Source organism: Toxorhynchites rutilus, chromosome 2 (assembly GCF_029784135.1).
Source record: "Toxorhynchites rutilus septentrionalis strain SRP chromosome 2, ASM2978413v1, whole genome shotgun sequence".
In the NCBI taxonomy this organism is placed as follows: domain Eukaryota; kingdom Metazoa; phylum Arthropoda; class Insecta; order Diptera; family Culicidae; genus Toxorhynchites; species Toxorhynchites rutilus.
Genome location: NC_073745.1, coordinates 295126864 through 295152527, shown reverse-complemented (window position 1 = coordinate 295152527; position 25664 = coordinate 295126864). Strand labels below are relative to the sequence as shown.

At 37.4% G+C, this 25664-nt stretch overlaps 1 protein-coding gene across 1 annotated transcript; it reads left to right on the top strand.

Moving 5' to 3' along the window:
* Window positions 1-305: 305 nt before the first annotated feature.
* On the top strand, window positions 306-1764 carry LOC129767726 (37 kDa salivary gland allergen Aed a 2-like). The gene is made up of 2 exons (XM_055768883.1): window positions 306-1253; window positions 1333-1764. Exons 1-2 carry the CDS (start codon window positions 321-323, stop codon window positions 1564-1566), a joined length of 1167 nt encoding a protein of 388 aa, XP_055624858.1. The 5' UTR covers window positions 306-320; the 3' UTR covers window positions 1567-1764.
* Window positions 1765-25664: the final 23900 nt, after the last annotated feature.

Here is a 25664-nt window from a genome sequence, read left to right as displayed (position 1 = left end):
ATGCATTTCCGACAATTGCATTATTCATTTGTTTTGAACCTTAAGATAAGCAGAGAGTAAACTGCAGATTTGAGCTTGACGTTGCAAATCGTGTTATCAGCTGCATTATTTTCAAAACAAACCCTCGTGCATGGTTTGTTCCCGAAATTCGGTTGGGGTAGGTCCTCCTACGTTTCGTTAAAACGTTTTTTGAAAAAAAAAACTATAACTGTTATACATCTTGTTTTTCTTTGCCAACTCTACGCATACCGATTCGAGGAATCTGTTGATAGTGAGCATCCCCATAAGTTACTATCACTGCTGCTACTATAGGACAAATAATGCCGTCGATCGAGAAATGCTTTCTTTTGTGCACGCGCCTTTCACACATTGATAATAGCAGGCTTCTTCTTCTTCGTGTCGGGTTCTTCACTCGCCTAATAAAAGGCGCAAATTTCAGACAATCGTTCGCTAGGAATCACAATCAAACCGATACGTTTCGCTGGTACTCTGGCCGGGATCGATCGCTCAGTTTCGATTCAGCACTCGTGCCGCTAGCTGGTGTCAACGGTCATCCGATGGGCAGCATCCGTGTGATAATGTTCCCGAAGCTACTTCTGATCTGTTCGATCCTGTCGGTGTCCCTTGTGTGTAGGGCCAACGAGCAGTGTGTTAATTCCGAAAATCCACATAGAATAACGCAATGGGAACCAAGGTCCCCAGAGCAAACCTTGTATGCATACGTGCGCTGTTTGAACGACTCGACCGCAAGCATCGCCAAGAAGATTTCGTGGGTCCGATGGGAGCCGGACGCATCGGAACAAAGCCAGTGCTACATAAAGTGCGTCTGTGAAGAACTCCGGCTGTACGATAAGAAGCTATACAAATTTTACCCGGAGAGATTCGTACGCCAGGCAGAATATTTCTACGGTAAGGATGCGGAGCAAGTTGCCCCTCTGCGTGCGGATGCGGAACCAATGCTTTCCGGAATTCTGAAGGAGAACACTTGCGAAGAAGTACACAGCAAGTACATCGCTTTCTACAACCGGCACGTCAACACGATCCTGCGAATGTTCCACGGCGATGATCGTGACATTAAGAAGACCTACAAGCGCCTAGGCGATAAGGTCAAACAAATCGGGCAGCCCTTCATTGATTTTTGCGAGAAGCTACATGATGCCACGTGGAGTGATAACATCAGCTGTCCGCCGGTCAATCTGCTGGATTGTGTCCTGCGAGGCTTCCGTTGGATCAACGAGGAAAACGAAATAGACGTAAGTGACCCGGAAGCAGAGTGCCTCGCGCAATGTGGTGATGAATTCAATGTGTTTCTTTGTTGTTTTCTATTTGCAGACCACCGAGATCGGTCGCGACTACGACGCGTCCGGCTACCCAGACAACACAGATCTGTGCCAAAAAGCTCCACCGAGTGCTCGCGAACTGTACGCTTGCTTGCGAGCGAAGAACGCCAAAAAGCTGAACAAAGTGATAAGGGAACGTAACCTGCGATCGGCTTTCTACTTCAACATTACATCACAAGAGGAACCATGGAAATCGGCCATGGAGTTCTCGAGCCAGCTCACCTGAGGTCGATAGTTAGGTTACAAACGGGTTTGTCAGTGGTACGATCTAGGATAGTAGCGTAAAAAGTTATATTAACTTCAACTCAGTATATTGTTGTTTCTCTCAGATGAGGATTTTTTTTTGTTTTCAATGTCAGACCTAATTTTTACTAAATGAATCGATGCTTTTGACACTGTTAAATAAAAATACTTTTTAAAGACATCTATTTTGTTTTCAATCATACGATTCGCAAAGAATCAAAGCCGACATCGTGTGTCTCACCAGCTGCGGCTTTTCGCTCTGTTATTTTGTTATTGCGTTTTGTGTCTGCAAACGGATGGCAAATTCGGCAAATTCGAGTTAACCATATTCTCAGCAATATGTATTATTACTTGAACATTGAATGAACCCACAGACCTGAATTCTTTTTGAATCGAATTCCACAGGTTCCGGATGCATGGCTGAAACAAGTTCCGAGCAGTGTGTAACCTTTCGGCAGAGAAGAGAAGTGGAACTTGAGAGAAAAAAGTGGCAACGAATTGTGGTAAGAAAATGTGAACAGTGAAAAAAATTATAGTTGATTTACGCTCTAAAAATTAAAACAGAATGTTGAGATGTCTCTAAAACGGTGGAAGATCAGTGGTGGAATGTTTGTATATAATGTTATCATGATAAACACGGCGATATAGTGGTTCTCAGATTTTCGTCAAAAGTGGTAATTTTGTTCTTTATAGCAAAATATTATATCTGTGTTTTTTTTTATTTTAGCTCATTTCCATTTTAGGGTGGTCCAAAAAATTAACTTTATCCACATTTTCCCAAAAATGACTTTTTTCACAAATTTCTAACTTTTGAACCACTGATCCGATTCAGATCATCGACACATCAAATTAAAGCTAATAAGTTATTCTTTTATTAAAATATATATTGAGCTTGCAAAAAGATGGATTTTATTTTCGTAATTATTGACTGTAATATTTTTTTTTATTGTTTTCATGGCTTTCACTAGAGGGCGCTATATTATTTTTCATATTTTTTCTTTAAAGCTGAGGACTTTTCATCTTACGTATCCGATATCAGAAAGGTTTTTTTTTGCAAAATATTATAACATTTGAACTACTGAACCGATTTAAATGATTGTAACCGCCATTACTCGGGTTTTACGAATTTGGAAATAAGTACTCTAGATTAGCGTTGCGAAAATACTTAGCTTTATTGCTCCGCCGAATATAAGTACTACGATATTCGGTGTGATGCGCATGCGAATTTATTCACCACTAAGAGGTCGACTACTGTGCAGTTTGGCTTTTTATAGTAATGTGGGAAAACTATTACACAGGCAATTATTGAAACATCCGGCGATACATTATCGATAACAATGATTTCGAGCAGTAGTCGTAATCGTCCCAGCGTTAACAATGATCAACATATTAAATTGAAGCCAATATACTAACCTTCTTTGTTTTTTCAAAGATATCGGGAAGATTGCAGTCTAGTTGCGTAGGTTTAGTCTAGTAACATAGGAATATTGAACGAAAACTTAAAATATGTTAAATGTGCAAAATAATAACTGTTTGGGAGCTGATTCGATGCCTTGCGCAGGACCCTATCCTGCGTTTCTTCGACCTAGGACTGTCGGTGTTTTCCTTCCTGGTTTTATAATTTTGGAGTGAGTAGTCACCAAATAAACACAGAACCAACTTGATAATGCACTACAGTCAGTTTATTTTACTTTAACAATCCATATACAGGTCGGACTCGAATATCCGGAGTATTGATTTTTATTTTTCACTCCGGATAATCGAATTCTCCGGATAATCGAGTCAAAAAAACATTTTTTTAATTGTTTTTTTTTTGCACGTATTTTTTGTTTTATGAATATAAAAGAGGAATTTGATTTTTGATTCATCCCCTTAAAGTCAGAAAACACCTTTCTCACATGGGAAAAATAAATTTATCCAGGTTCTCTCAGGAGGTGATAGGCGATATTTGATGAAAAAAATCTTTCTACGCATATGTTCGAATTTCAACAATGACAGAGTTAAAGAACTTTTTTTTTGTTTCGGACTCTGTTGCCTCAAACTGGCTCTACATTAAAAAGTACGCTACGGAAGACAACTCTTTTGCCTTCATTTGAAAGATGAGAAAATTTAGTATAGGATATAGTAGTGGAACATCTAAATTAGTGTATTTTAAAAACATTTTGAAAGTGAAAAACTTTAAAGTTAATAATTTTTAATGTGTTATTATTACTTTTATCCTAAAAATTGTACTAATTCGATTGTTCCTTTCAATTAAATTGAAGCTCTCAAACCGCTCTACAATTTGTTCTTTGACACCCAAATTCTATCTTTCTTAATTTGGCTGCAATATCGATATAAAGAATTTCTGGTAAAAAATCAAGCAAAATCTCCAAAAACCACTATTTTTACCCCACTGTACATGTAATAGCCACTCAAATTTCACCTTAACGTTGAAAGGTTACATTTCTTCTTGAAATAAGTCATATTTGAAATATAAAAAAAATATTTTTTTCCAAACTGTATATAATTGAGTCCAAAATTGTATATAATCGAATCAATAATCGAGTTTGTATATAATCGAGTCTGACCTGTATCAAATGAAAGGGATTGACTAGTAGAACAAAGTTATTTATTAAAAATGCAAATCCAAAATGGCCGCCACCACAAAGTGGCGCCAAATATACTTTTTTTTTTCAAAACCACATCAATATGGGTATCAAATGAGAGTGCTCGACTAGTAGAACATAGCAGATCATGAAAAATTCTAATCCAAGATGGCCACAGTCCGCAAATAAATGATTACTTTTTAATGGTTTCATTCTGCTTGCCCTGTTTCTATGTATGTTTGAGTGTTTGTAGGATTGTCCCACATTAATTGAAATTTGACCCCGTCCCTGATCACTGATTGTTCTGAAATTTGGAACATACCTTTAATTATACTGCCATTATAAAACTGCTTGAAAATTCAATTTGGTCGCCCCTAAAAAAATGGCTGAATGGCTTGACTTGGAGAATAGACTACATTATGAACAACATAAATTCGAAAAGGTAACCGCCACTAAATAGTCGACTATGTATTTTTTGCATTCCCCTCAATACAGGGAAACTTCGATATAGCGTACCCTCGTTATAACGTACACATTTTCAAAGTCCAAAGGAATAATTTTTAGAATAGTATTTTTCTGAAAGAACAATGAATTATCTGTATTTTGATACTAAAGCTTGGCTTGTACTTTTAACCAATCCCGAAGTACAACTGTTTTGTGATTTCGGATTCTAAATGAATCAAATTTTAATCAACAGTACGAAGAGAAACATCATGAGGAAGGTTGGCTTCGTCTTCTAGTTGAATTTATCCATTAACCTTACTCAAACAGCAACACAATAAAGTAATATAAGCTACGTTTCTGAGTTCTTTATTATGTTTCGATATAACGTACAATTCGATACAACGTACAATTTTGAAAGTAAAATGTACGTTATATCGAAGTTACTCTGTATTGTTACCGAATAAAATGAATTGACTAATAGAATACAGTAAATTATCAAAATATTCCGAGGAAAGTTAGGTAAGAAATAAAAATTAAAAAAAAAGTTGATTGGTTTTATTGTAGAGATACCATTGTAGTATGCTAATGGTACAGATAATTTACTAAAAACTAGAAAATAAAATAAATAAAACAGCTTTTGAGGTTATACGGATTAATGTACTAAAAGCTAGAAAATAATTAGATTAGTAGTAGCAGTTAGTAGTTATCACATCCGTTCCTTCATTCATGTTTGTGTATTTGATAATGTAGTGTATTCTCCAAGTCAAGCCATTCATTTTTAGCGGCGGCCAAATTGAATTTTTCAAGATCATGGAATACGCAGTCTTATAATGGCAATAGAATTAAAGGTATGTTACAAATTTCAGATCAATCAGTGATCAAGAACGGGCTCAAATTCCAATTAATGTGGGGCAATCCTACGAACACTCAAACATACATACAAACAGGGTAAGCTGAATGAAACCAATTAAAAGTAATCAGTATTAGGGAACTGCGGCCATCTTGGATTTGTATTTTTCATGATCTACTGTGTTCTACTAGTCAAGCCCTTTCATTTGATATCCATATTGGCTATTCAATATGGAATTATTATACAAATTATTCAAAATTTCCGAAAATCAAAAATAAAATACTCCGGATAATCGAGTCTAAAATTCCGGATAATCGAATCCCGGATAATCGAGTCTCCGAGTCTTCCAATTCTACTTCTATAAACCTTCTATATTTCATCATCCTTTGTGTTTCTTATGATTTCTTGTTTGTCTTCTTTTCTCCTATCTCTTTCTCACTCTTTTTTTTTGTATAATGGTTTTTTTTTTGTGTTGGGAAATTTCAGGTTATCAAAGCCTACGAAGGTCACCCATGCAGCAGATTGATTTTCGTGAAGAAAAAACAATTTGCATTTAAGGAAATCGGGGTTTTCGATTTTTTTTTTCATGCCAAATGTCTTAAAATTGCATGAAGCGTCGTGATCTAGTGTCATCTCGAAAATATTTTTTTTCGGAATACGAAGCGAAAAGTATGGTTTTGGGTACCAATAAAAATAGTTATCTCATTTTTTTATTCGGAACTTGCTGCGAAATGTTGATTTGCACGATAATATACCCTTTGCAAAATATTAGCTCGTTCGAACTTCATTTATTAGTGTCACAGACGTAAAAAATTGTCATTTGCAAAACAGTGACTAACAAAACCAATGATAAAATGTTTGCGTTAGCAAATTCCGTAAAAGACAAGCATGGTTCATTTTTCAGTTTTTGTAGTTGTTTCAACTTTTTTTCTTTTGTAATAATGTTGAGTGCTAGAGAATGTATGAACTTACAATAAATGGGTGGAAAAATGATATTTTATGCAAAAATCTTCATGAAAATTAATATCGAAGTAGTGGTCGGAATATGAATCAAATTTCTACGCTTGATTCAAATTCCGAACACTTCATTTTCAAATGTAAATTTCCTGAACTTTAATGTTATAAATAATTGAATAATCAAAACCCCGAGATTATTTGGGTTATTGTCATTATTTTGACATCATTTACAGGTATCGATACAGCCTATAATTTATAATATTAGACAGTTGCAAAAAAGTGACAGCAAAAACCAATGATAAAATTTTTGCGTTAGCAAATTCTGTAAAAATGAACATCGTTAATTTTTCAGTTTTGTTAGTTTTTTCAACTATTTTGTTTATTGTTTTCATGCTAGAAATGGTAAGAATCTACATTAAATGGATGCAATAAAATGATATTTTATGCATAAATCTTCATTTAGCTTAGTGTTCGGAATATGAATCAAGTTTCTACGCATGATTCAAATTGCGAACACTTCATTTTTAAATGTGAATTTACTGAACTTTAATGCCATAAATAATTTGATATTCAAAACCTTGACGTTTTTTGGGTTATAGACTTTATTTTAACATTATTTACAGGTATCGATACCGATATAACGCCCTTGGTCCCGAAACCATGTAAACTATAAGAAACAAATACAATCAATAATAACAAAAGCAAAACCCATTTTTTTTGCGAGCATAACATTTTTACAAAAAAGACTAATTGACTTTAATTTGATATATCGATCATATGAATCGGTTCAGTAGTTTAAAAGTTGTGATTTTTTTTAAATTGCATTTTTGCTGTTCGGAATTTGAGACAAAAGTGAATTAACATATTTCCAGTTTTTCACCATGAATATGTATTTGTGAATCAATTTTATTGTAGTCAAATGAAAAAGAAGGTTCTATTGTATCCAAAAATCAAATGAATTTCGCGAAAGAGTACCATTTTGAGTACTGAGATACTGTTTAATAGCCAGCAAAGCTTAAGTGTTCGAAATATGAGACAAAACGGTACTGTTATTTCGAAAATAAAAAAATGAGTGGGTTATATCTATGACATAACCGCAAGGTTCACGTGGAACTACCTTAGCTTAGCAATCATTCGTTTGTATTGATTAAATTCTTGATTGAATGAAACAGTTTCCAAATTCAATTGAGTTCAATATATTTGCTCTGTGAGTGAAAAAAATGAACAAATGCCATGTAAAGTCAATTCATTTATTGTGATTGATTATTCTTCGTTACAAGTAAATTTAATGACGGACCTTTTACGTTTGGTATGATGACTAGAACAAAATATATGTACGGAAGAATTATCAAACGTTTGATGAACCAGCCTAAGGCTGAAAATCTTTCCAATAATGACAAAAAAAAATTATCAAACGATTATTTTATTTTACATTTCCCTCTGAAGTTTACATCCCAAAAGTGTACATACTTCTCGAATCTCGAATTTGCTTCAAACTGGGAAGTTCATTCGCTTCTAGTGGCTGCACGATTTTCCCAGGTTCCTAAGTTTAGAAGATCATGTTAGGACAGACATATTCCACTCTGCACAAAGGCAAGCGAGGACAAAAGTACTCGCAGTTTGCATTTATTTGCAGATCCGATTTCCCCAGAAACCTCGGTTTTGAAGTCTGTGTTAGGGAAACACATTTCAATCGGAACAAAAATACCCCCGACTTGCATGAATTTGAAATACCGATTTCTCCAGGCACCTTGGTTTAGATATCTCTATTAGGGAACACATTTCGGTGGGAACAAAAGCTCCCTCTACTTTCGTGTGTTCTTTTTCTTCTTTTTGGCTTTAAGAGGGTTTAAACTTTTCAGTTCACTCGCCTCTAGGCTCTTTCGTGTGTTTGCAATGCCGATTTCGCTGCTTGGTTTTAAAGTCTGTGTTAGGGAACATTTTTCGATGAGAACAAAAGTCCCCCTACTTTCATGTATTTGCAATGCCGATTTCCACAAGGCTGCTTGGTTTTGATGGCTGTGTTAGGGAAACCGTAAATCGGGCCAATCAAAACGATGCAGTTAGGGCGTTTAGATAACGCCTAATATTTTACAGTTATTCAATTGTTTATCTAATGAAAAACAACATTTTGTTAGTTGCGATAGATGCGTAGAAATATTCCCTATCAAGTGATGCAAACATCTCTCCTATCCAGTACGAAATGTTCGAGCTATAAGCATTCGAAATCTTTCATTTTTTCCTGCATGTTCTGTGTTTAGGTTTTCATTTTACCCTCCATATATTCCGGTTAGACGTAGTCCCACGTCAAAATTGGAAAAAAATAATTTTTTTGGCACTTGATCGTTTTTCCGCAATTGATATAGACTCGGCTACAGTCGATTATATACATGTTGCACCAGCACCATTATTTCACATCTCATAACTGCATCTATATATCTTTGGCACCGCATGGAAACAACAACATTGACATACTTGCAAGTATCAAATATCATGCAACATGTTATTTAGTATTGTCTCAAAGGAATCGCATCTCTAGGCATCGTTCGTACAACGTAAACCAAGCGCCAAACAAGCGTTCGCCATAGCATGCATACAGAGCCATACATTGGTGGCTTGAAACTACTAGGAATGTAGAACACTTCTCATCATTTTGCGCTATTCTCATAAGAAACGCTTCTGTTAATATTACTGGCCTCGAAAAAAGTTGCATTACTTTCTCATGCTCGAGAGAAGCGCAGCTGTCACCCTTAGTGGAGGAAGTTTTGCTACTGGCAAGCGAAACCTAATCACATACAAAATTCCAGAACGACATTTACTCTCTTGGTGACTAAACAAGCGAAATAATCTCTTTTTGTTAATAACAACGTAGAAAACAGTAGCAATGCTTCATTATGATCAATATTAGCGCAAATACTAGTTGAAGGCAGTTTTGCGACTGGCACGCGAACCCAAATAACTTATAGCATTCCAGTAAGACATTCAAGATACTTGGAATTCCTCAAATATTTTTTGGCGCATAACCTTAACACCTGCTTCGCCATAACGTCAGTTTAATGCATTAATGCATTCTCAAAGGCACCAACGAAGCCCTTATGATAACGGAAAACAAACAATGTAAACTTCTTGGAAAAAGACTGAATTATGCCACACAGCTTGTACTCTGCTGTAACACCCATCGATGCGAATTCGCTTAAGAGTGTGTCAAGAGCGACCGCCTTCACCACCAGCGGGAGAAGCTTGCTTTTGGTTGCTGCCTGGGTAACGGCGTTTACATTTTCGACCGACGCGCCGAAATCGCCCACTTCGCTGTTGTTCGATGCGGTGTCCCACTCGCGAAGGCTCGGTTCAGTGCGAGCGCTTTCCACTGCACCAACACCTCGTGCATCATTAGATGACGCTTGTCTCGAAATTTTATTGTCCCTGGCAATGCGTTCGTTTTTTGCAGGGCTCGAGCCTGCCTTCCTCTTCTTCTTGCTCATCACACACTACGCGAAGCGTCCAATTTATGACGCGAAAAGAAAAACACACGATACGAATAACGCGAAAAACGAACAGAAAAACCAAACGACGATATCCAAGTTGGATTACTACTGGTGGGGTCCAATCTTAGATCGAAGCGCAGCAAAGCAAAGTGAACTTGATTGCGCAACAATCCGATGCCGAATGAAAGTTGGCCTTCTTTCTTCTTAAATGCAGTTTTATTTACATTCGTTTTGATACATATACAATGTTTTTACAGACTAAGTGAGACCTTGTGGTTTTCATCTTCATTTAAATTATATACTACTAAGTAGTGAATTTGAAAATGAAATTATAAAATAAATTTGTTTGTCAAATGTTCAGACATTTAGTGTTTCAAAGTATTAATTATTAATAAAAGAGCTACCTACTTAACCTAACTTAACCTACTATTTACAAATTTGTATTTACAAATTTTGTATTATTACATGTTCAGAGGTTGAGCACCTCTCTCGATATTTCTGGATATAGCGTGTAAATTTTACCTCTAGGGTATCCAGGGAGGCCCTCTCATGCACCTCACTTGTTCTCGTCCAGGGTGGCAGATCCAAAATCATTTTTAAGATCTTACTTTGAACGCGCTGGAGCCTCAATCTGTGTGTTGCAGCGCAGCTCTTCCAAACGGGGACCGCGTATTCAATCATTGGGTAGATTACCTGTTTGTAGACAGCCAACGGATTCTTCAAGTTCAGTTAAGAATTTCTGCATATAAGAGGATACAGAGACCGGATGAGTATGTTTCACTTAATTATTATTTTATTAACATGAGACCTGAAGATCAGTTGCCTGTCCAATGTAGGTCCTAGGTAAACTACATCTTCGGACCACTGAATGATGGAGTCGCCAAGCCGAATTCTACAATCATCAGCCGGGACAAGTTTTGGCGATTTTGAATGTGGATACAAAATAGCCTGGGTCTTCGCCACATTAACAACAATTTTCCAACTCGTGAAGTAATCAGCTAAAGCATCCAGGCCTCTTTGCAGCTTACGGATGAGTGCACGTAAAACACGACCTTCGTACATGATAGCAGTATCATCCGCGAATTGAGACAAGACACCACCACCTGGAAGAGGTGAGATGTTCGATGTATATATGTTGTACAGAATAGGCCCAAGGATGCTTCCTTGAGGCACTCCTGCGGGGATATCGAAGGTTTGAGAAAAAGTGTTATGCAGAGACACTTGGAATGCTGTGTTGGAAAGGTAGCTTCGAACGATTTTTATTAGGTACATTGGAAAATTGTGTTGATGTAGCTTGTACACCAGACCATCGTGCCACACATTGTCAAATGCTTTTTCAATGTCCAAGAGCGCCATTGCTGTCGTCTTGGACACCGACTTGTTCCGCTGAATTAAGTTGGTAACTCGCGAGAGTTGATGGATGGTGGACCTTCCTTTACGGAACCCAAACTGTTCTTCCAGGAAGACACCATTCTCATTAGTGAAGAAAAGAATTCGACTTTGTATCGATTTCTCAAACAGCTTAGAAAGGGCAGAGAGTAAGCTGATGGGTCGATAACTTTTAGGAACAGAAGGGTCTTTCCCCGGCTTCAGGACTGGGATAACTTTAGCTAACTTCCGCACTGAAGGGAAGTAGCAAAGCTCCCAGCATTTGTTAAATATATTAGCTACAAAAGCAAAAGAGCCTCGACTCAAGTACTTGAGCTCGATGTTGAAAGTACTATCTAAGCCAGGGGCCTTCATGTTTTTGGATCTAGAAACAAAACCCATCAGTTCACTCGCTGTGATCTTTTCTTCCTCAGGAACTAAGCTGTCTGAAAGATCAACAATGGCAACTCCCTCAGCAACTAGACATTCATATGGACTGACGATGTTCCGTCCCAAATTATGTGACAACACAAATTGTTGTCCCAGCGCGTTCACTTTCTCTATGGGTGTTATCAAAAGACGATCCTCGCATGAATCCCCAGACGAGACCAGTGGAGGAATGGGCTTGGGCTTCTTCTTCAAAATTTTGGTCATGGACCAGAAAGGTTTTGAATGTGGTGTGATTTGTCTTAATTTTTCTTTAAAGTCCCTGTTCCGAAGATCTTGGATCCTCACCTGGATTACCCTGGTGAGGCGATTGGACATGGTCTTTTTAACCCGGTCACCAGTTCTTTGATATTGACGTCTGAAGATATTTCGCAGACGCATGAGATGTTTAGTGGTGCTGTCTATTTCGAGAGAGGTACTCACCTTATGTTGATGCACCGGTACCGCACTGTCGCGAGCAATGCTGATCGCCCAGTGGAGGGATTCCAGCGCCTGATCGATCTCCTCTGCTGAATTTAAAGGATGCTCAGAGTTGATGTTCTCGTATACGATCCTTTGGAACTCAACCCAGTTGGCACGGTGATAGTTCCGCCGTGGTTGACTTGTCACCGTATCAACAGAAGCACTCAGTTTCAGTATCTCTGGATAATGATCAGATGATAGCTCCGCAAAAACGACAGGATCCTCGGAGATGGGCATATTCGTCAGAAAGACATCCAGAATGGAATGAACTCCAGATTTAGAAATCCTGGTTGGGCTATCCGGTGCCATGATATTGTAGTATCCGGTTTCCAAATTTTCCGCAAGAATGATTCCGTTCCGGTTTCGTCTTAAGTTGCCCCACATCTCATGACGAGCATTCAGATCACCTGCGATAATATAGTTTGCCCGCCGCCGAGTTAGCATGGCCAAGTCGTTTCGTAGCAGAGTGGCTGTACCATCCCTCATGTTCACTTGCTTAGGGCAGTACGCCGCGACGATGGTGATTGACCCAAGTGATGTGCGAATCTCTATACCGATGGCTTCTATAATTTTCAGATGGATGCTCGGCAGCAGGCGACAGTCGATATTACGTCTCACAGCAACAGCCACACCTCCTCTATCAGCACTGGTTCTATCAAGTCTCACGATCCGAAAATCCGGAAGATGGATGCTAATTTCCGGTTTGAGATGTGTCTCTGTGATGACTGCAACATCAATCTCCCTATTGTTGAGAAAGTCAAATAGCTCGATGTGCTTACTCCTCAGCGAGCAAGCGTTCCAGTTTACAATACTGACAGCTTCACGGAACATATTTGTTGATCAAATAATTTGCTGCTTGTAGCTGTTCTGTTTTTGTTTTGCAGGTGCGCATTATAGTTATAATCTCTGTGACGAGCAATAGTAACTCCTGCGTAGTAAACACACAGCTGTCGGAGGATGTGCCAGACGTAACATCTGCGTATGATAATCGTGGGGCGGAGAACCATGGTATCGGCTGGATGGCAGCAGCTGCGAGGCGGGGCTAGGCTGAACGGCGCTGAAGATCGGTTTGTTGGACGAAATTAGCAGGAGTGGCTGTTCTGGAGCGCTGATTGATTAGAGGAAGTGGTGCCAAATTAGGGACCTGCTGGCGATGCTGGAGAGCGGGATACGAAAATGAAAGTTTGCCTCAGCGAGATCCACTGTTTATACTCTAAATAGGCAAGTATTCCCCTTCATTCTTCTACTTTTCCTTTGGTCACGGAGACTTTCAATCCTACGATTTTCCCTCCGTTGGTCGTCGATAAGTTGCTCGTTATTGACAGCTCTGTTCGGGAAAGCACACAAATGGACAGAACAAATGTATGGAAAAATGGAAACGCCTAAAGTTTTCATGAATTTCAACCATTTACAAACCAGGGGATTCTAATGTATAACATATTAAACAGGGAATTTCCGATTCCTTTAGTATGTAAATCGCCAAAATCCGTTCGCGGCAAAAATAGTTATTAACGTTAACTTTATTTCATTAAAACGTGACCTGTTTTCTGATTTGGCACCCTGAATGAAAGACGTAGTTCTACGTTAAAAATGTTTGAAAACCTCGATTTCCGGTGATTTTTCGGTTTTCAAAAACATCAAATTTTAACGTCTGCAACACTAATAAATGAAGTTCGAATGAGCTAATATTATGCAAACGGTATATAATCGTGCATCAACATTTCGTAGCAAGTTCCGAATGAAAAATCGAGATAATTATTTTTATTGGCACTCAAAACCATACTTTTCGTCTCGTACTCCGAAAAAAAAGTCACAGGAGGGTTGTGTCCGAGACACGACCGCATAGTTGACGTAGGATTCCGTTAGGATATGTTTGAAGAATTACATTGTTAAATTCTTTGATAACGATTTGGTGGCCCTGAAAAGGGACGTTTTTTTTGGTTGTCCACTCCACCAGTGTTTACCGAGTGATGATGACAGAAGGATGGTAAACAGACGTTGGATGGCGCGTATTAGATAAAAGATAACCGAATTGAAACGAGATATGACGAAAACCGCACTCTGTGATCCTAGACCAGTGCTGCAATTTGTCACAGTCACTGCGTATATTTGGGCTACTATGACGACCATTGCAACATTACCGTCAAACGACGTGCAACAAAACAAATTCCTTACTCTTTGATGTTAAATAGTTTGTCAGTGTTTTGACCATCAAAGCATGTTACAAGTCAGCGCACTATGATCGTCAAGACAAGAAATACAAGAAATGTCATCTGATGTAATGGAAGTTTACACTTTTACCAGGATGCATTTGTTCACTTTGCTACCTGAATACCATTATTATATAAAATGCCAAAACTTCGAGGAAAACAAAGGATATAAATGAGTCTAAACGGACTTTCAAATACGTGAATTTCGATATCGTGAATTTCGATATCGGGCGAAAAGAGAAATTTCTTCATTATTTCAGCATGTAGAGATTGTTCAAGCTTTGGTCAATTATATATTCCGTTGCCTAAAAGGTTTGCAATCTCTCACACGTTATCACGTGTTAGACATAGTATTTACTTCAGTAAATACAAGAAACAACAACCGGAATGAAAATCGAAGCTTTGCTCGATGAAAATAAAATGCAATCTGCGACAATCATCAATTCATTATGGACAATTTTACCGCCTACTTGATCGGTCAAATGTATTGACAAAGCTCAGTAACAGGCAAATTGTTGCGTTGTACTCTGTCAGTCACCATTTGACCGAGATTTTTGCCAGTAGGAAATGACTAGCGAGCCTCGTCAGTTGTAAGTTACATTGATAAAAAACATACAGGTCTGCCCTAGACGAGATGTCTCTTTTGATATTTATGAATGCAATAAAGAGAAAAAAAACTCACCAATGTAATATAAGATAATTACCAATACCGAACACAATTATGAATTTTTCTTCTCAGTGAAAACATGTTACATATTTGAAATGGAAAAGGTAATTTTATTTTATAATTTTTACCTAATAAGTGTTTATTCAACCCAATGCGAATTTTAATTGGACTAACAACACCTAATACTATATGTAGAGCATATGGGGAATCACTTTTTTTTAATATTTCTTCATATTTCTTTTTTATATTTTTCTTCACCAATCTTTCACGCCGTATAAACTTTCCTTGGGTGAAAATGAATACAACAAAACAGACAGCTTAAACCAAACGACATGTTCTCGAGCAGGAACACACCTTGGTTTCTATTTATAAAAAATGAAATAAGTCGTTTCATATATCAAGTTATTTTTAACACAACTGCTACCATATACAATCTTACACTTACAGTTGTGCTAAATTTTTCACAATACACGATCGGTCATGGATATAAAATTTCACGAAGCAACCAACATTAAAGTTCTAAGATTAAATTTTATTTGCTAGAATTAATCGTATCACTCACCTTACTTGCAATATAAAAATGCCCCCGACTTGCATATACTTGCCATGCCGTTTTCCTCCAGACAGCTTGGTTTTGATGTCTCTGTTAGGGAATACATTTCGGTAGGAACAAAAGCTCTCCCTACTTTCATGTATTTGCAATGCCGATTTCCCCCAGGCAGCTTAGTTTCGATGTCTCTGTTAGGGACCCGCCTCATGTGTCTTCAATTTCTACCAATTAGAAGTGGGTATTTCCGTTGGGATAGGGGTTGAGATTTTTCAATTGTTCGTTAGTTAGTTCCATGACATATATTATTTTCTTCAATATAAAATTTGTTATGAAGTGCCGAAATCGATTGACGCAAAAATTTCATCAATCCATCATGAAATGACTGAGCAATAAGCATTTGAAATTGGACAATTTTCACGATGTGCTCGATTTTCGATTTTCAATTTGTACCCCAATATCTTCCCGAAAGACGTAATCCTAAACGTATGTTTTTGACTTGATACGTTCCATGTTAGTTGTTAGTAGAAAATGTAAAAATAAACAGTATTTTTGATCGGTTTTATATAGGGTAAATGATCTTGGTTTGTCCAATTTGGGGTGTTTTTACGCAACTAATAAATGCAAATCGATATTTCTTCATGAAAATCACACATAATCGATACGAGTTTGGGTTTGTTGAAAAGCCCCAAGTCTCTAGTTGCTAATACTACCATAAGGTGTTGAAATTATTCAAATTTTTATGTTTTTTAACGATTTTCCTTAAAGAAGAATTATGATCATGGTTTGACCAAAAAAATGATCATGGTTTGTCCGGTTTTAGAAATCTCCATTTTTGAATGAAAACATTCGAATTCACAATTAGATGTTGCATTTATCATTGCTTGAGTTTACTGTCATCATATTGATTCATTCATAATTTAGGCTTTCTTCAGAATATTGCCTTTTCTTGGGCATTTTAGAAGTGTTCACCTCAACACAATCAACACAGAAAAACCATACTTCTTCTATGCGCGAAGCACACCATAAACAAACATAAACAAACTGCAGCGCGCCAAGCGGTTGCCATAGAAATCATGTGGACAAAACAACATTATTGAATTGGACAACTCATGATCAGAATTGAGTTCATCAAAATGCGTTAATTTAATGGTTTAGCTATGTAAATCCGATACAAATGGTGAGCAAGCATGATGTTTACAATATTTATAAGTGTTGTAATCCAGAAAAGGTCTGAATACGTGCAAAATAATCATCTGGTGATCGATTAAAAGTTAGCTCGAATGAGGGGCGCATTGACACAAATAGAAGGTGTATTTTATAATCCTTTAAAACATGTGATTTCGTAAAAATATACTATCAAACTACTATAAATCATGTAAAAGGCAATTTCATTTATATGTTTCGAAACATTCGAAGGCCTTATTTGACACAGGAGCGCTGAATTAGAGCATTCAAAAAAGTGGGCAAACCATGATCATATTTTCGACTGGACAAACCAAGATAATTTACCCTAGTATTTGTGGTAAGTGGAAAACAGTAAAATAAACTCTTTTGTTTCAAAACCATTTGATAGTCCTGAGAAGGACTGGAATGGTTTAATGGGTTGTACGGAATCTGCTGCGTTTCAGTCGGATGTAGCATTTTAGTTTTGGGAGCGGTAGCTTTTACGGATTCGCTGATGCTTTCCTTGACTTTGGCGCCATCGGCTTCTGTGCGTCGATTTGCGAGGGTTTGATTGGCACCACCACGACGAGCTAATCGACGGATAGCGGGTGTTATACGATGCGATGCAATGCACTTCGCTCCTCTGCCTCCTTTGCCGCATCCAATTGTTGATGTGAAGAGGAGCGCACCAGCAATGCACACTAGATTTAATTCGATGCTTTCCGCTGCTTCCTCTTCTTTGCTCCCTTTGCCGCACCGCATCCTTCGTTGGTTGCCGATGGCTTTCTCTCCTTTGCCGCACCGTATGGTGTTGGTTAATTTGTAGAGCACTGCACACTAGAAGCCCAGATGTTTGCCGATCTGAGCGTTGAACGAGAATGAGAAATCCAGGTAAAGTAAGGTATTGTATTATAGAGACTTTAAAATTTTTCAGTTCATTCGTCTCTAGCCTTGAGAAAGGCCCTTTGAAAACTCTACTCTACTCCAGCACTACTACCTCCACCCTCTTGCCTTGAGAAAGGCACTCGATTCCTCGCCGTCCAGCTCTTCCAGCAACGATGTTGTCCAGTCGGTGTCCACACAAAGAATGGCTGAAAAAAGGAGAAATCCAAAAATGCTACCGTCCTTTTATATCAGTTGGTATGTGAGAAATAGGCGCCCCCACTCGCTCGACATGCAAATATTTGACTTATCGGGGAACGAAAGAAGCGAAGCAGGCGAAAAAGAAATGACGTCAATTTCGACCAATCAGTACCGTTTGGATAGGGGTTGAGATTTTTCAATTGTTCGATAGTTAATTACATGATATATATTAATTTATTCAAGGTGAAAAATTGTTATAGAGTGCCGCAATGTTTTGATGTAAAAATCTCATCAATCCGTCATGAAATGACTGAGCAATAAGCGTTTGAAATTGGACATTTTTCACGATGCGATCGATATTCGTTTTTCAATTTGTACCCCAATATGTTCCCGAAAGACGTAATCCTACGTCAAAAGTCCCAGAGTGTCGATTTTTGACAAAAATTTTTTTTTCGAGATGACACTATATCTCGACGTTTCATGCAATTTTAAGACATTTGGCATAAATTTTTTTTCTTTTGAAAACCCCGATTTCCTTTACTCCTCCCTTGGGTGATTTTTCGATTTTCAAAAACTCAAACATTGACCGCTTTGCGTCACTCCCCCTTAAGTCCGATTGAGCTGACATTTGGCATAGGGTGATTTTTCGAGGTGGTAAACATTTTTCATAGGGTAGCTTTTTGAAATTTTAGGGTCGATTTTTTTCCATACATTCTTTGGTACCCTAATGTATATATTTCAATATTAGCTTCACATGAGTAAATTGAAATATAATTATTCAAAAAGTCTTTACAAGCTTTTTCATTTTGCGGTAAATTGATCCAGTAGCTACGTATCTTCTCTGGCATTGAAGACAATATCTTCTTAATAATCAAATCTTTCCATGATTTTTGAATGCCATATGGCTCGGTTTGTCGTTGAAATTGGTTCAGTACACTCAATGAAGGTTTTGAAACTACGTTCGGTTGATTCTTCGTAAACAATTAAATTTTTTCCCAAAAACAATGCACTACAAATGGTTAGCACTTCGAAATAAGTTCCGCTCCTTGTAGAAGAATGGAGTAATCATGAATTCTTGCCGCCCTGCGATTGATAAACTAATAATGAAGATAGGTATATGCTTTAATATTGAATCAAAACAATCTGAAGAAGGATTAGGTTTTTGTTTCCAAGACAAAAGGAAGCCTGGGCAATGCAACAAATCTGTCCTGATAAAACATAAACTAACAAAAATATCCACAATTGTATAGGAACGGTTAAAAAAAATCACTGATTTTTATTTTGAATACGATTAATTTATCATCCCAATTTCGTTATGCGAGCAATGGTGTCCAACAAGCGGTTGCAACGTTCCCACAAAATCCCTGGTCGTAACAAATCAACACCACCGATAAGGATTGCTACCTCATCGACGTTATATCGGGAATAAATCTGTCCTGAAATGGTTTAATTTTCTGCACCATTGGGTGGACTCAATTACTGTGAGTAATCACCCTCACGTGAAAGACCGCCTCCACCGCGGCGCCGCGCCCGGCAGATGAGAGTTCTTCTCCAGCTCGAATCTGTCGGAATTTGCCGTTTTGGAGCTGTAAAATTTATATTGACGAACTGCTTTATCGTCGACACACCTGAGATCCCTGCTGCTGATGGGCCAACAAAAAGTGCCTTTAAGTGCCGCTAAACGGAATTACGTCCAAAATTAATTATCCAATTTTCATGTTTCCCATTTCGCACCAAGTACGAGCGAATGATTGATCGTCTATCATCGCCATTTCCCATTGTGAAGCAACAATACAGCAATAATAAGCAATCGGTGCTCCACCATGAAGATGCTGAACAATTATTAATCATTGCAAAGCAAATATTTGTCTTTCGCTCGAGAAGCATCAATTCTATAGACGTTCCGTTTGGAACCAATGGCGTTTTTCTCCATGCTTCGGGCGCATTAAAAGCACCAGGTATTTCCCAGAAGCAAAAGATACCGTTCTATCTCGGATCCTTGCAAGAAGACATAATGTGCTTTATTTTTTTTTTGCTCTCTCTCTCCATTGAAAAGAGATGTTCCGTAGGCGGACATGATTATCAAACCTCAAATACCTACGGTGATGTGCAAAATTTGCTCAAGTTGTTTAATTGTACACTTTCTTTGCAGACTGCAAACGGCAATGTTTCGTGCAGCTCGCACTGACTATTATCATAGACAAATGTTCGTTCAATCCTTGTAGAACGGAAGGATTTTAAAGATGGAAGAGCAACATGCAGCATGCTGAAGTCTTGTCGCGACACTCTCGTATCGCGCGACATTGTGCCAATGTCACGCAGAGTATTTGGAACTCCTCCGAAACGGCTCGACCGATTTCAACGAAATCATGCGCAAAATAATTGTTAGGCATGTGAATAGGTCGTAAACTATATATGATACCGTTAGGATATCGATTACTGTATGTTTAGTACCGATTAGCGTGGCCTTATGTAGAAAAAGAAGGATTTTTTCTAAATATTTTTGACGTAGGATTACGTCTTTCGGGAACATATTGGGGTACAAATTGAAAAACGAAAATCGAGGCCATCGTGAAAATTGTCCAATTTCAAACGCTCATTGCTTAGTCATTTCATGATGGATTGATGAAATTTTTGCGTCAATCGATTTCGGCACCCCATAACAATTTTTTATATTGAACAAAATAATATATGTCACGAAACTAACTATCGAACAATAGAAAAAATTCAACACCTATCCTAACGGAAATACCTACATCTGATTGATTGAAATTGACGACACATGCGGCGGGTCCCTAACAGAGACATCAAAACCAAACTGCCTGGGAGGAATCGGAATTGTAAATACATGAAAGTGGAGGGAGCTTTTGTTCCTACCGAAATGTATTTCCTAACAGAGACATCAAAACCAAACTGACTGGGGGAAATCGACATTACAAATATATGCAAGTCGGGGGCATTTTTATATTGCAAGTAAAGGTGAGTGATGCGATTAATTCTAGCAAACAAAATTTAAATTTGGAACTTTAATGTTGGTTCTTCTTCTTCTTCTTCAATGGCACTAACGTTCCTAGAGGAACTTCGCCGTCTCAACGTAGTATTACTTGCGTCATTTTTATTAGTACTTAGTTGAGATTTCTATGCCAAATAACACGCCTTGAATGCATTCTGAGTGGCAAGTTCTAGAATACGCGTGATCACAGTGCAAGTCGGAGGAAATTTCTTTGACGAAAAATTTCCCCGACTAGAACGGGAATCGAACCCGAACACCCGGCATGTTAGTTATGACGCTAACTACTCGGCCACGGGAGCACAATAATTGGTTGCTTCGTGAAATTTCATATCAATGACCGATCGTGTATTGTGTAAAATTTAGCACAAGTGTAAGTGTAAAATTGTATATGGTAGCAGTTGTGTTAAAAATGACTTGATATATGAAACGGTTTATTTCAATTTTCATAAATAAAAACCAAGGTGTTCCCACTCGAGAACGGGTCATTTGGTTTAAGCTGTCTTTTTCTCTATATTAAAGTAATATGTTTTATTGATGAGAAAAATTGATAATTGTGTTCGGTATTGGTTATCTTATTTTACATTGGTGAGTTTTTTTTTCTCTTTATTTCATCCATACATATCACAGGAGGCATCTAGTCTAGGATCACAGAGGGCGGTTTTCGTCATATCTCGTTCCATTCGAGTCTTTTATCTGATACGCACCATCCAACAACTGTTTACCATCCTTCTGTCATCATCACTCGGTAAACACTGGTGGAGTGAACAAACAATACCCACCAACCAAACAAAACGGCCACCAAATCATTTTCAAAGAGTTTAACGATGTAATTCTTCAAACATATCCAAAATCAACAGATAGCCCAACGGAATCCTACGTCAACTATGCGGTCGTGTCTCGGACACAACCCTCCTGAGACTTTTTTTTTTGTATATTTTTAAAAATTTGACTTCAAAACATGCATAAAACCACAAATTTTTATTCTCTAGCCCCCATTCCTTATTTTTCCATCGTGGTTTAAATATTTTTATAAACTTTGCTATAATAAACTTTTAACAAAATAATACATTTATCCGCCGTACGTTTTTCAAACAAATCGAATTTATTTACGTTATTGAATGAAAAATGGCGCTACGTCTGCTTCATTGAACTTCCATCCACATATGCCCAAGTAACCTCAATTAGCCTAAAGCTTGACGCATCACCGGCGAATAGGAAGCCTTATTGAATAAGCACAATGAATTATTGAAATTTATCAAATCACACATGCTCGGACCGCACACCAACACCAACTGCAGAGCAGGTGAGTAGATCCAATTCACATGTTATTGAAGACGTTGCTGGAATCATGGAAGGCGACTGCACTGCAACGCGATAATTCTAAAATAACAATCTGGATTCGGCGATGAGACACACACCGTTTATAAGACACTCTCCATCGTTTTCCTCAATGACGTCTCAACGTAGTATTACTTATATCATTTTTTTTTAGATTTTTATATCAAGCAATACTCCTTGAATGTACTCTGACTGACAAGCTCGACAATATGTGTGACCAACGTGCAAATCAGAAGAAATTTCTTTGACGAAAAATCCCTCAGTTGTTCTGATAGAAGAAGACAGATATTGCACAAGTATTTAGTTATAGGAACTTCATGCACTATATACATTATTACTCTTTTTGAATAAATGTTTATGAACATTATGAAAAGAGGAGACGAAACGAACAAGAGAGTGCGCTCGATGAATTTCTATGTGTATTACATGATAATTGTTGTCAAGAGCTGTGTCAACAATTCATGGTCGACATGTTCGTGAAGAAGAGAGCGAACGACTGCGATTTCTATGTAAGGTGTCAGAAGAACACATTCTCTTGCGAGACACTATCGTGAGCAACGCCGACACAGCAATTGCTATTGTATTCGGGAAAATGGTAATGGTTTTTCAGGTGGAATAAGCACGATTTTGAAACGAAAATAATTTACTAAAATTAACTTTAACGTATCAAAAGGTGTTCTTTGTAAATGGTTTGCTCTTTCAGATATATATTTGGAACTGTCATATAAATATATATATATATATATATATATATATATATGACAGTTCCAAATTTCAGATCAATCATTCAACAGGAACTGGGTCAATTTTCTATTATATAGGACAACCCAACAAACATTCAAACATACATAGAAACAGGTCAAGCTGAATGAAACCATTCAGAAAGTAATTAGTTGTTTGGGGACTGCGGCCATCTTGAAATTGTATTTTTCATTATCTGCTATGTTCTACTAGTCAAGAACTTTCTTTTGATACATTTTTGGGCATTTTTCATATATAACTGTGTTTTACTAGACAATCCTTTTCATTTGATACCCATATTGAAGGGGTTGTGAAAAAAATATATATGGCGCCATCTTGCGGTGGCGGCCATTTTGGATTTGCATTTTTCATAAATAACTGTGTTCTACTACTCAAGCCCTTTCATTTGATACCCATATTGATGGGGTTCTGAAAAAAATATGAAATCCGCCATTTTGTAGTGGCCGCCATCTTGGATATGCATTTTTCATAAATAACTGCATTCTACTAATCAAGCCCTTTTTTTTGATACCCGTATTATTTATTCAATATAGAATTATTATACAAATTATTCAAAATTTCCGAAAATCAAAAATAAAATACTCCGGATAATTGAGTCTAAAATTCCGGATAATCGAATCCCGGTTAATCGAGTCTCCGGATAATCGAGTCCGACCTGTACTTCTACCAAAACTCGACATTTTAATATCAGATCATTTCCAGACATAATTCTCGTTCAATATTTTACAACAACTTGCAAATAACATGTTTCTCCGTTACATGGAATAAATGTTTAATACAGAAAATATGATAGAATAAAGACAGCCTTAAATCGGACAATTCCTCTTTCGAGTTTTGCTCTTATCATTACATTTGGCGATCTATTTTCATTTATATAGATAGTACGTTTTACCACATTAAAATCCATTCCCACTTTCGAGCGAAGATCAATTTCGTTACCGCAGACATCAAATGGACTAACAACGCTTGTCAATATGTAATTGTAGAACACATGCGAATTTAATTTTTCGAATTTTCCCATTTTCCTTCAGAGTTTTACGAAAATTTTCAATTGTCATATTTGGTTGGAATATGGGTATTATTTTTATGGAACCCCCTCTCCATTCCGGAGAAGGGCGGGGGGTGTCATACCACCATAGAAACATTTCTCGTACCCAAAAACGCTCACATCCCAAATTTGGCTCCATTTGCTTGATTAGTTTTCGAGTTAATACGTAAGTACTAGTATTTGTAGTAAGTAAATCTAGATATAAAGTAAGCAAGTAAATATAGTATTTTCTAGTAAACAAATGCAGTGTTGAAAAAAATCATCTTCATTTAGCTCAAAAGCTTATATTTTCGGGCTAGGCTGCATCGAAAACCTATATACTCCAAACGAAAATCAAATCATAACGACAGATCCAAGCAACCAGTGAATATGAGCAAATGAACTTTTGTTCATCAATATGTTTTGATGTTTATTTTTCCACCCAATGTCATGTTCATCTTGATTATTCAGAATGCCAGAACGGAATTCTCGCGTAACATTTGAAAAGGTCCTATGTAACAAATGTAAACAAATCGAGTTAATGGATGCACGCTATTAGTTTTCAATCATAGAATGTATTACAAAAACAATCGTTCACGTATCTATCTTCTTCATCATTTTATCGCCGATACAAAAAATATCCAATGTACAGATTCGGATTTTAAGCGCCCGGTTGTTACTTCGGACGCTTCCTTCCTCCGACGCCCGAAACGTCCGAAGTAACAAAGCAGTCAAAACAATACGAAATCGTACTTCGGTCGTTTCGAGTTTTTGTTTCTTACAGGTGTTGTTACCGATTTCAGTGCAATTCAACGAGTGATAACATTAATAATCTGCCTTTTAGAATGAAATGCTGTTATTTGGATTGTTGTTTAGTAGTTAGTTTCAAATCCTTATCGTGCAACGTAATATGTCTAATGTGCAAATGCGGGTAGTCAAAACGTCCAATGTAACATTTTTCGCTCCTAGTCTTCAACTTTAATCTCAAATCACGGAACAACAGTTACGATTGGTTTTTCAGAGTTATTCTTGACTGCTAGTGGTGAAAGTAGCGATAAAGATAGAAAGCTTTTAAGACAATTCGCGGAATAATGTTTGGGTCTTCAACTTCGTTTTTCTCGAGTTGACGAAAATGTTACATTGGACCTTTTCAAAAGTTACGCGAGAATTCTCGCTTAACTTTTGAAAAGGTCCTATGTAACAAAAGTAAACAAATCGAGTTAATGAATACACGCTATTAGTTATCAATCATTGAATGCATTACAAAAACAATCGTTCATGTATCTACCTTCTTCATCTTTTTATCGCCGATACAAAAAAATATCCAATGTGCAGATTCGTATTTTAAGCACTCGGCTGTTATTTCGGACGCCACTTTTCTCCGACGCTCGGAACGTCCGAAGTAGCAAAGCAGTCAAAACAACACGATGTCGTACTTCGGTCGTTTTGAGTTTTTGTTTCTTACGGGCGTTGTTAGCGATTTCAGTGTAATTCAACGAGTGATAATAACAATAATCTGTCTTTAGAACGAAATGCTGATATTTGGATTGCTGTTTAGTAGTTAGTTTCAGATTCTCATCGTGCAACGTAGTATGTCCAATGTGCAAACGCGGCAGTCAAAACGTCCAATGTTACATTTTTCGTTCCTAGGCTTCAAATTTAAGCT